Here is an 11,931-nt window from a genome sequence, read left to right on the forward strand (position 1 = left end):
TATTTTCACAAATAAAGTTTTCCACAAGAATTCAACTATTTTTAAAAATAACCAAATTTTTCACAGAAATTCAATTCTTTTTAAACATTTAATAAATTTTTTCGCAATAATTCAATTATTTTCATAAATAGGGGAGAGTCTCCAGTTGTGAGACGGGTTTCATTTTTGACCTGTAAATTGTAAACGGGTAAACGAAATTGTAAATAAAATACACCGTTCGAAAGGTGACAGAAATACGCAACTTTTATTAAAAGAAAGTATAGTGTTTCGATGAACTCAAAAAATTTTACGATACATTTTCCGAGCACATCGCTTTTTTCAAAAAAAAAAAAAATGTCTCCAGTTGTGAGACACTCATTAAAAATTGCTAAAATTGAATCAGTTTGACATAAAACGTTATGTGTAGTAGAAATAATTAAATATATTAATAATATATATTATTATATACTAAATAATAATATTTATTCGCCAAAATATGACTATCAAATAAGCACAGTTTAATAGCTTCAACAAGAACATTAAAATTGATTTCTTCTGAATCAATTGTTTTTTTCCACTTGACATGCCCAAAAATACTAGAAAAAAAATCAAAACAACATTTAAATAGTATGCCTGCAAAGTCGTATTTTTTATGCTGCCCAGATGGGTGTTGACACCGTCTCACAACTGGTGATATGCTGTGTCTCACACCCAGAAATTGGCGCTATTTTGAAAAAGGAAAATTAAATTATTTTCAACCGTAGATTGGAACAATGCAATATTGCATCACAAAATATAAGGAAAACACTAAAAGAAAATGCATTACATTTACCTTTTCCAATTAATTAACTTGGAAAAAAAGTACTTTGCATTTATTGAAAAAACGCTTTTTAGTCAATTATCACACACAGTGTTGGTTATTTAACAAAAACAGTTTATATATCCGCTTCGGCGTACACGAAAAAGTTGGATCATATAAAAAGAAATGTTTTTATATAAACCAATCGTCTTTTTAATATTGCATGTTAAAAAAAATTGACTGTCTCACAACTGGAGCTGTCTCACAACTGGAGACTCTCCCCTAATAAAATTCTTCTCAGGAATTCACTCATTTTTGAAAATTTTAATAAAATTCTTTACAACTATGCAATTATTTTCATAAATAATAAAATTTATCGCAGGATTTAAATTATTTTTAATATGTACAATTTTACAGGAATTGCTCAAAAAAATGTAATTATCCTTAAAAATTTAATTTCGATTCCATTAAAAAAGAATTTATTTAAAATAATGTTTTTTTTAAAATTCTTTAGAAGAATTCAATTATTTACAAAAATATTAGAATTTTTCACAGGAATTAAATTTATTATTTTCAAATATTTTAATAAAATTGTTCGAAAGAAATCAATTATTTTAAACACAATTTTAATTAAATTTTTTTAAAATTCAATTATTCTTTTCGATTTTAATAAAGTTCTTCCCACGAATTCAATTATAAATAATTCTTCGAAAGAATTCAATTATGTCGATAAATAAGAGAATTATTCCCGAAAATTCAATTATTTTGAGGGATTTTAATAAAATTGTTTGGAAAATTCAATTACTTTTATAAATAACAATATATTCATCACAAGAATTCAATTATTTTTAAAAGTAATACATTTTTTCTTGAAAATTCAATTATTTTAAAAAAATTTAATAAAATCGTTCGCAGGAATTTTATAGGAATTAAATTATTTTCAAAAAAATGTAATAAAATGCCACAAGGACATTCAATTATTCTTAAAATTTTTAATACAATTCTTTGTGAAATTTAATTATTTTTAAAAACTTTTCGCAATTTATTGATTTTCAATATCTACTATTTTCATATAATTTCCAAACAGAATTCAATTATTTATTTAAAAAAATTTTTCTAAAAATCTTCGTAAGAATTTAATTATTTTCATAAAATAATAAAAATTTCTCAAGAATTTAATTATTTAAATTAGAATTTGCATAAAATTAGTCGAAAGAAATCAATTATTTAAAAAATTGTATAAAATTCTTCGCAAGAATTAAATTATTTTTATGCTTAAATACCTATTTAAATTCTTTATCATGAATAATAAAACTATTTTTGGTCATCAAGTTTAATTTTTCAATGGATACTTTTTTACTACTTTTTTAAGTTTGAAAGTTACTTTTTGCTACTTTTTTAAAATTAATTATCGAGTGCGAAGTCTGGGTTATGTTTGTGTCATTTTCACCTTATAATTAAAAATTAAAACCTTCTGTGTTTAATAAAATTTAAAACTAAAATCAGTTTTTATCGAATATTTTGGATTTAATGAAGACTTGGAACAATGGTTTATATTGACAGTCTTGACAGTTGATCCTATTGTTCACAATAAAAAATACAATCATCTACAATTCATTTCTCTGGAGAGCGTCACGTATTATAAAAGTATAAAAGTAGGTTTCATTAATATTTATAACTTTTATTAATGAAAAGTGGAAAACTGGATAAATATATAGTAAATTCTTTTAAATGTACGTTACCAAGACAACCAAGATTTATCGAAAATTAGATTCGAAAAAGCACGAGAGGTAAGCCTCTTTACGAACAGACTTTATAATTTGTTTTGGATGGACCAACCAAATTTTTGCAGTGGTTCCTTCGTGTAAATGTATTCCAGAGCAGTCCCGCAGTTTCTAGAATTAAATTTTCTATTTAATTTCTATTTCATTTGTTTTTTATTTCTTATTTATTTCATTTTATTTATTTATTTTTATTACTTTATTCTATATTTTTTTAAATTTTATTTATTTCTCTTTTAATTTTATTTAATTTCTATTTAATTTTCTTCTAACTTGTTAAATTCTTAATGGAATTGAAAAAGGAAAATTACGGAAAATTGAGAAAGTTCCTTCCTTGTGAATTTCGAATGATTCTTCTGCTCTTCCAACATGCACTGTCTGCAGAGGAAAACTTTATTTTTTCGATGCCAGTAATCTCCTAAAGGTTTTTCCTCGCAGATTTTACAAGTGTCATTATTTTGGCTACAACATTTTATTTCAACTGGAAATTGGATTTTCTTTCGTCCACCGAAACTGTGATTGAAGGCTATACTTCGTTCTTTCTCATAAGGATTATACAAACCAGGTCTGTTAAAAAAAAATTTTTTATTTTCTTATTTTAGCTTCAATAGAAACAAATACTTAATGGAAACTAATTTTTAATAGAAATAATATTTTAATCGAAATGTATATTTCTATTTTAGAAATTGTCAACTGAAAAAAAAGTATATTCTTACCCTGGATTTTTATTCATCAAAAAGGATTTTCTCCTCGATGAACTGGAAAATGGAGCTTTTGATTCTATCTTGTCAGATGAAAATTTAATTGTTGGACTGTAATCACAAGGAGCTGGTGATTTCTCACAAGATTTGGAATTAATCGCAAATCTCGCTGGACCACTGAAACCTCTTTTACTTATGGCACCTAAACATGGCTAAATTTATTCTTCCAATTAGATTACAATAATTTATCTAATTTGCAATAATCTATTGTTTTTTTCTTGATAAATCATACCTTAGTATGAATACTTTTATACGATTCAAGAACATTATAACTGCATGGTGAAATATTTGGATATTCGTCTTTGGAATAGTATTTCATGAAAGAATTCATCCCTTTTCTGGTGAACATATCTCGAGGACATTTGGATCCAAAACATACTGCTTCCTGCTCTTGACAATTTTTTTAAACATCTTTTTTAATTCTCAATCAAATTTAAATTATTTAAATAAAACTTTGAGGGTAACAATCACTCCGAGTCAATTTTGACTTGGAGTGATAAAAGTTTTATTTATAATTAAGACTACCGAGTGATAAAGTCAGAAAATTTAATCTAATTTAAATTAATTTAATTTTAGATTATTTTCATAAATATTAAAATTTCCACAGGAATTCAATTAATTTAGAATAACATTTTCAAAAAAATTCCCAAAAAAAATCAATTATTTAACAAAATTGTTATACAATTCTTCACAATAATTCAATTACTTTCACTAATAATAAAATTTTTCATGGAAATTCGATTTTTAAAATAAATTTTTGATAAAATTCTATAAGCAAGAATTCAATTATTTTCATAAATTATAAAACTCATCGAAGAATTTCAATTATTTGTAATACTATGTTGAATTAATTAATCGAAAAATTCAGTTATTTTCAAAAATAAAGTTTTCGACAAGAGTTCAATTATTTAAAATAAAATTGTTATAATATTTATGTATTATATTTCGAAAAAATTAATTATTTGAAACAATGTTTATAAAATTCTTATGAAAAATCCAATTATTTTAAAAAATAACAAACTTTTTCGCAGAAATTCAATTCTTTTTAAAAATTTTAATAAAATCTTCGTAAGAATTTAATTTTTTTATTAATAATAAAAATTTCTCAGGAATTCGATTGAAATTAGAATTAGCATAAAATATTTTTGATGAAAATTAGGAAAAAGTCAGGGAAATAAAATATAGAATGGAATTTTTGTCAGTTTTGTGAAATTTCTAAGACGATTTTTTTGGTCATCAAGTTTAATTTTTCATAAGCTACCTTTTTACTACTATTTTTAGTTTGAAAACTACTTTTTGCTACTTTTTTAAAATTAATTATCGAGTGCGAAGTCTGGGTAATTAATCTTCTGATAAATTAAAAGTTGATGTAATAATAATAATGAAAATCGGGGGGAGCGGCTAAAAAGTTTGGTCTGAATTGATAAAAAGACGTTAGGATTGTATACGCAATTGAGTGAAAAACTATATCTATATTTACAATAGGTGCGTGCATGCAAAAGTTTTACACATTTCACATCAACATTATGTCTTAACTATAGTTATATTTCATTTAACTTTACATTCTCGCGTGATAAACTCATTCTGTCCTCAAACGAACACGACTATTACTATGGCAACAATATATATGCCTCCTCTATCTCGCCAGACGTCAATCAAAGATTATTAAGTATTGACTTTAGCTTACTGTTCAGTAATGTTTTCCTTGCAAGTGAATCAATGTCGTTAAGAAACTCTGCAGAAAAATTTTATTTTTATATTAACGATTATTTTTATAAATTTCATTTTAATTTTTTGTCTATGTCTATGAAACAATTTCCACAGAGCACCGAAAGCGTAGAAATAATATTAGGCAAAATTATTCATTATTAAAAAATAAGTATATTGAATAATGAAATATTTACACCTTCAGAGGGAGATAAAAACGTTCTTGAAATCATTTTCGTTTTTCTATTCGGATAATTAATAGAGAATATTAGTTTGATTGCGTTTTCTGACTGAAAATTTGTCATTCATGATTTCGAAAATTTTGAGGTTATAAAACGAGTGAAAACGAGTCGACGATAATTTAATTAAAAAAAAGAATTTCAATTTGATTTTCTCTTTTGTTTTTGTTTACAATAGGCTGCGACATAAATATATATAAATTTTTAATTATTTAGAAAATGAGTTTCTAAAATAGCCAATAATATCCTAATTATTATATTATATATAATATATATAAAAAATTTTATTTGAGTTCCAAATTTACTTATTCCACCTGGTTTATATCGTTTATTAAATATAATTTAAAATAAAGAATTATATTTTATCCTGCTCTTTATAGCTTAGTAATATACATAAGAATGACATGACACTGTTTTCCTTCTCTTGAATTGTTAATTAACTATTATAATATTTTTGTTTAATTAATAAATAAGTACTGATTGCAGTGCCCTCTCGTTTTAACCTATAAACTTTGAACCGGAAGTGAAAGCGCGCTTTCAATCAAAAATAAACTTGTATTCAAATATTATGTTCCATTTCACATAAATAGATATTAAATATAAATGACAAAAATCATCCAAATGGAGAAAATTGATAATGTTTTGAAATGAAGACAAAATAAGATAAAATTTTACAAAGAAACATTAAATAATTACCTGACTTGAATTGTCAACTTACAGGAAGTTTGAGAATTGCTGATTTGACTAGCAGTGTTTTTTTTTTTAGTCAGACAGGTCGATGTTGTTTCTGGTTGCCGACAACGTCGGTAGTCGTGGTAGTCGTCGACAATTCGAGATGCGTCCATCCGACACGACACGATGTGTTCTGCATATGGTGGCCGAGTCGAGCGACGAATGTCCTTCTATAATTTTCTCCACTTTTCTACTGGTAAATAACAATTTTTCATCATTAATTTAGTTCAAATTCAATAAGAATACTGCGATTAGCCGTTAAATAAAGAAAACTGAGCCGGCAATCGCAGGAAAATAATGAAAAACGATTAAAAATTAATGTAGACTAACTATAATAACCATTTCAGTGTCGGATTACCGATTTATGAGACCTATTACCTATGAGAATGTGTATATTGTTTTTTTTAACAATTCTTTCCTCAAATTTCTGTATTGTAAATATTATTTGCTAATTTTATTTAACCATTTAAAAAATAGTTTTTTTATATTCAAGGACACTGAAAAATAAAAAGTGCTTATAATATTATTTTATACTAAAATACTGAAATAATTTTTTCTTAACTTTAATCAGTGTATTTCTGTATGAAAAATTTGAATTTTTTCGTTTGAAATATTTATTTTAAAGGTAGTGGCGTGTGTTTTTTTTTGTAGAAACGTCTTATTTCTTAATATATATTTAGTGTGCTTTTTTCAAAATATCTGTCATTGTAAAATACTCTCAATGTTAATTAATGTGGGGGGCATATTTTCCTGCTGGAATATTTTTCTTTTGTAATGGAAACTGATTATTTTTTAAATTCAAAAATTCATTTTTTTAAGGTACAATGAACATTGAGATTATACCTATTTATGACGAACAAAGAAAGTTTGAAAGCATTGCTTGCATTGCGTAATTAAAAGTAATATTACAAAATCGACTCAATGTACAAAGTTAACTCTACCTGAGAAACTAGTTTTTTAACGCCTAATTTATTGACTATACACTAGTTAGCCGAAAGCTTTGAATTGAAACATTTTTCAATCTGCAAAAAAATGAAAATTAAATGAGTTCGTATTCTTCGTATAAAAGTTGAAATTTTTTTGAAAAAACGAAAATTGACAGGTATATTGGAGAAATGCAATTTTTCAGACAAACTGTATATTAATTCTTTCTTCGTAAAACTTTTAAATAGTTTCAAATTGATTATACAAATTGGATGATTTTTATTTGTAGATAAATCTTGTTAAAAAAACTCGTCCACCATGACCACATCATCGGAAGATGTTCTTATGCAAGTAGGACAGGTCCGTTATAAAAAAGGAGATGGCACTTTATATGTGATGAACGAAAGAATAGCTTTTATGCTAGAAAAAAGCAACAAAGTATCTGTCAGTCATAAATATGGTGACATTAAACGTAAGTTTATTTATTTATATATTTCTATGTTTCTTATTCTAATTTTAATTTGTAATTGTATTTATTTTTTACTGAATTTATTTTTCATTGTATTTATTTTTTACTGAATTTATTTTTTACTGTATTTATTTTTTATTGCATATTTCTTTTCAAATATTTAAAATTTAAACTTATATTCAAAATTTGTTTTATAAATAATTTATTCATGTTCAGTGCAAAAAATCTCTCCCGAGGGGAAATCGAAAATTCAACTGCAAGTAGTTTTACATGACGGACAATCATCGACTTTTCATTTTGTAAATAAAAATGGCCAAGAAGCACAAATCAAAGATCGTGACGATGTGAAGGAATTGCTGCAACAATTACTACCGAAATTCAAAAAGAAAGTCAATAAAGAACTAGAAGAAAAGAATAGGTAAATAGGATTTTCATTGCACATAAAAAATCAATTAAAAAAGATTGATACACTTTATAATTATCACTCGACTATTTTTAGGTTACTTCAAGAAAATCCATCTTTATTACAATTATATCGCGATTTAGTAATCACTCAAGTAGTTTCGTCTGAAGAATTTTGGGCACAGCATGCCGTCGAATACATGCAGGCAAAAAAGGTCCAACAACAAGAAATTGGTGTAAATGGCGCCTTTCTTGTGAGTTGAAACCAATTTTGAAAATGTTTGATAAAAGAAATATATAATTAATATAACTAATTTTAATAAAATTTCAGGCCGATATCAAACCACAAGCTGACGGATGCAATGGATTCAAATATAATTTAACCACCGATATAATAGAGTGTATATTTAAAACCTATCCAGCTGTTAAAAGAAAGCACCAGGAAAATGTGCCTAATAAAATGAAGGAATCAGAATTTTGGATGAAATTTTTTCAATCGCATTATTTTCATCGAGATCGTATCAATGCAGGGACCAAGGATCTATTCACCGAGTGTGCCAAAATAGATGATCAAGAAATGAAGAAAGACATTCAAACGGGAATCAATGATCCCTTGCTGGATATCACCTCTTTTGAGGATAAAAATTTAGATGAAAATTACGGTAGTGAAGTGGGAAAGGCAGACAAGCCTTCTGGTAATATTGTACATCAAAATATGATCAAAAGATTTAATCAACACAGCATTATGGTCATGAAAGCTAGCACTGCCAAATCTTCAACAAATTCAAACGAACCACAATTAAATGGATCCGCTTCTTCGGCGAGTAAACATCCCACTACAAATGATAATCTAGACGAACCAAAGACTAAAAAGGTTTGTTTTTTAATAATTCTGTTTATATTCAGTCACAGGTTGTCACAGAATGAATTTTTTAATATTATTTAATTATTTCAAAAGTTTTAACGCAATTATGTTGATAAATAACAAAATCCTTCACAAAAATTCATTTATTTTTAGGAATTTTAGAAAAATTCTTTGCTAAATTCAATTATTTTTAAAAAATAATAATATTCATCACAAGAATTCAATTATTTTCAAAAGTAATAAAATTCTTCGAAGAAATTCAATTATAAAAATGTTAACGTTTTTTTTCAATGATTTTCAATATTTTACTATTTTTATGAAATTGATCAAATAATTTAATTATTGAAAAAAATGTTTGATACAATTAATTCTACAAAAACATTCAATAATTTTTATAAATAATAAAATATCATTTAGGAATTCAATTATTTTCATCTCCGAATTTCAAATATTTTTCATACAGTTTTAAATAAATTCCTCGATAAATGCAATTATTCTTAAAAATTGTATTAAAACTTGCCGAAAGAGTTCAATTTTAAGAAACATTCAATTATTCAATAAAATAATAAAATTCGTTGCAATAATTCAATTATTTTCATAAATAACTTTTAATTCGTCGCAGGAAATCAATTATTTCCACAAATTTTTAAGTAATTCAATTAACTAGATAAACAACAAAATTCTCCCAATAAAATCAATTATTTTAAGGAATTTTAATAAAATTCTTTTCCAAAGGTCAATTATTTTGATAAATATCAAAATTCGTCACAAGTATTCATTTCTTCTGAAAAGTAATAAAATACTATAAATGAAGAGATTAAATTATTTTCAAAATTTTTTAAAATTTTCTTTACAAATGGGTAGCGAAATTCTTCTCAAGAATTCAATTATTGTCAAAAATTTTAATAAAATTCTTGGCAAAATTTCAATTATTTAAACAAAATTTAATAAATTTAAATTCGGAAAAATTGTTAACTTCTTTCAACTTTAAAATTTAATAAAATTCTTCGCATGAATTCAATTATTTTCATAAATTATTATTTAAAATCTTCTCAGGAATTCAAGTATTTTTAAAAAATTTAATAAAATTCTTGAAAAAGTTTTCAGTTTATTATTTTCAAAAATTGTTATAAAATTCTTTAATTCAATAAATTTCAGTAAATTTTAATTAAATTTCTTAAAAGAAATTAATTATTTTCAAAAGTTGTTAATAAAATTCTTCGTAAAAATTAAATTTTAAGAAACATTTAATTATTCAATAAATTATTTAATTTTGTATTTAAAGAATTGAATTCTTGTAAAATTTTTCAAGAAAAATTAATGTAAAAATGAATTTCGGTTAAAATTTTAGATAATAATTTAATAGGTATCAAGAGCATTATTATAAAAAAAAAAGGTTTGAATTTAAAATTTAATTATTGTTATTGATATTTTCGAATAATTTTCCAATGAAAGAAATTTTTCTCAGTATCTAATAATTTTTAGAGCGAATCAGAATATTCTTTAGGGTGAGGGAAAAAGTCAAAATTCTGTCTGGAAATCAGGGAAAAGTCGGGGAAAAACAAAGTTAAATTTTTGTGGCAACCCTGAGTCAAAAGTATTACTGAAAAGTAAAATTTTCTTTTCATTTGTTCTTAATTTATTCCTTATTTATTTTTAATTTGTCCTTTATTTGTCCTACAGCTCAGGATACAGGAGAAATTATTATACGATGATTTGGATACGAGCTGTGACGTACAGACAAACAATGTAATGCCTCTTAAATTAACGCAAATCGATAGATATTTGCATGGACCAGTGCCGGGAAGTGAAAAATTTGGAGTTCATCAAAAAGAAATACCAATAATATTAAATCAAATGAGGATAGAAACAACAAAATGGGGAAATAATACCAATTTACCGCGACAAGACTCGAAAACTTTAGTTAGTCCAGGAGCAGCAGTGTTGGCTCTTGGAGAACTGACTCCCGGAGGAGCTTTAATGAAAGGTTTTAGAGAAGAAAGTCTCGGACGTAAGTTTCATTAATTTTCACTTTGCATATTTACTTTGAATGACAAGCAATTTTCAAGAATCATTTTTTGCAAATTGTAACTTTATTTCTAAATAGAATTTGATTTATGATAATTATTTATTATTTACAATAATTATTTTCTTCTAAAAGAATGAAATTCCTTTTTCATAGAACTAATACCAAAAGACTTAGAAAAAGAATTGCGCAACGTCTACGTTTGCCTTTGCGAACTTCTTAAGCATTTTTGGAGAAGTTTCCCACCAACAACACCTCAATTGGAAGATAAAGCCGTTCGTATGCACGAGGCACTTCAAAGGTTTCATTCTGCAAAACTCAAACCATTTGAGGTAAATTCCATAATCCATATCAAATATTTTTTTTATCAATAAAATTGATTAGTGCCAAAAAAGAATCAATTTTTATAGGATCGTATGCAGAGAGAATTCTCAGCAGTTAGTCAACATTTAACGAGTCATTTAAATCAACTTTTGAATGCAGCCTACAAGAAATTTGCTGTTTGGCAACAACGAAAAATGCATATGAGGTAGCCGTCATTGAATACATTTCAAATTTAATTTTTTTAAAAATTTAAAATGAAAACAAAATAAATATGAATGAATGTATATTAAGTTTTACAAAAAATGTTACCGTAATTGAAGAATGTAAATTTAGGGCGCAAATATCATTAAAAAAAACCAAAGTGAGATACATAGATAGTACGCATGTTATAAGAAAATCCCTTCCCTTCAGGTAGAAATTGCTTATTTATTATTTGATATTACTCTCCTATTTTAAAGAACCACAATGCAAATAAATCGGGAATCTCGGTTTTCGTGATATGTTAATTTAATTATTTCGCAATTTTTGAATATTAAAGAAGGATGTTATGTATATATAAATTCGATATGTAAATCGTTTAGAAAACTTCAAAATAGAAAAATTGTTATCACTTGTAATACAAAAAAATTGTTACGTTAAAATTTCTCAATATTAAAAAAAAATCAAAGTGTGTGTAATGTTTTATAATTATTTAAATTAATAAAATAAAATAAAATGCAATTACAGAAAACTATTTTTTAATTTTCTTTTTATATATTCACTTTATCCGTATAGAAAAAAAGGAAAGAATATTTTACTGTATGTCTGTAATATCTACAATGTAATTTACTGTGAATGTGTATTCAAATAATTGTAATATTTTCTTACGTGAATGGAATTTGTGACTTATCATACAATTACAGTTTAGAATTCAAGTCTGTCTT

General features: G+C 25.1%; 2 protein-coding genes across 4 annotated transcripts; one reads left to right on the forward strand and one right to left on the reverse strand.

Annotated features, from left to right (window-relative positions):
• Nucleotides 1-2,114: 2,114 nt before the first annotated feature.
• On the reverse strand, nucleotides 2,115-5,487 carry LOC122511354. Of its 3 annotated transcripts, XM_043626528.1 has the most exons (6): nucleotides 5,227-5,487; nucleotides 5,008-5,055; nucleotides 3,553-3,710; nucleotides 3,276-3,472; nucleotides 2,871-3,126; nucleotides 2,115-2,673 (listed from the first exon to the last, which is right to left on the reverse strand). In XM_043626528.1, exons 1-6 carry the CDS (start codon nucleotides 5,330-5,332, stop codon nucleotides 2,536-2,538), a joined length of 903 nt encoding a protein of 300 aa, XP_043482463.1. In that variant the 5' UTR covers nucleotides 5,333-5,487; the 3' UTR covers nucleotides 2,115-2,535. The 3 variants fall into 3 exon arrangements, with proteins under 3 accessions (XP_043482463.1, XP_043482464.1, XP_043482465.1); XM_043626529.1 differs by lacking the exon at nucleotides 5,227-5,487 and having other exon boundaries at nucleotides 2,116-2,673; nucleotides 3,553-3,705; nucleotides 4,883-5,012; XM_043626530.1 differs by lacking the exons at nucleotides 5,008-5,055; nucleotides 5,227-5,487 and adding an exon at nucleotides 4,801-4,830 and having other exon boundaries at nucleotides 2,116-2,673; nucleotides 3,553-3,705.
• Nucleotides 5,488-6,042: 555 nt separating this feature from the next.
• On the forward strand, nucleotides 6,043-11,678 carry LOC122511353 (general transcription factor IIH subunit 1). Its single transcript, XM_043626527.1, has 8 exons — nucleotides 6,043-6,194; nucleotides 7,212-7,394; nucleotides 7,608-7,809; nucleotides 7,891-8,047; nucleotides 8,125-8,667; nucleotides 10,342-10,669; nucleotides 10,841-11,016; nucleotides 11,095-11,678. The coding sequence occupies exons 2-8, from the start codon at nucleotides 7,241-7,243 to the stop codon at nucleotides 11,215-11,217; spliced, it is 1,683 nt and encodes a 560-aa protein (XP_043482462.1). The 5' UTR covers nucleotides 6,043-6,194; nucleotides 7,212-7,240; the 3' UTR covers nucleotides 11,218-11,678.
• Nucleotides 11,679-11,931: the final 253 nt, after the last annotated feature.

This window comes from Leptopilina heterotoma, unplaced genomic scaffold (assembly GCF_015476425.1).
Source record: "Leptopilina heterotoma isolate Lh14 unplaced genomic scaffold, ASM1547642v1 Lhet_81, whole genome shotgun sequence".
In the NCBI taxonomy this organism is placed as follows: domain Eukaryota; kingdom Metazoa; phylum Arthropoda; class Insecta; order Hymenoptera; family Figitidae; genus Leptopilina; species Leptopilina heterotoma.

Coding starts and splice junctions, on each gene's coding strand:
- LOC122511354 (XM_043626528.1), bottom strand. CDS start 5,332: ATGACAAATTTTCAGTCAGAAAACGCAATCAAACTAATATTCTCTATT. Junction 3,711..5,007: donor AAGGAAAACATTACTGAACA/GTAAGCTAAAGT, acceptor AAAATTGTCAAG/AGCAGGAAGCAGTATGTTTT. Junction 2,674..2,870: donor AGGAACTTTCTCAATTTTCC/GTAATTTTCCTT, acceptor ATTTAATTCTAG/AAACTGCGGGACTGCTCTGG.
- LOC122511353 (XM_043626527.1), top strand. CDS start 7,241: ATGACCACATCATCGGAAGATGTTCTTATGCAAGTAGGACAGGTCCGT. Junction 7,395..7,607: donor TAAATATGGTGACATTAAAC/GTAAGTTTATTT, acceptor ATTCATGTTCAG/TGCAAAAAATCTCTCCCGAG. Junction 8,668..10,341: donor ACGAACCAAAGACTAAAAAG/GTTTGTTTTTTA, acceptor TTTGTCCTACAG/CTCAGGATACAGGAGAAATT.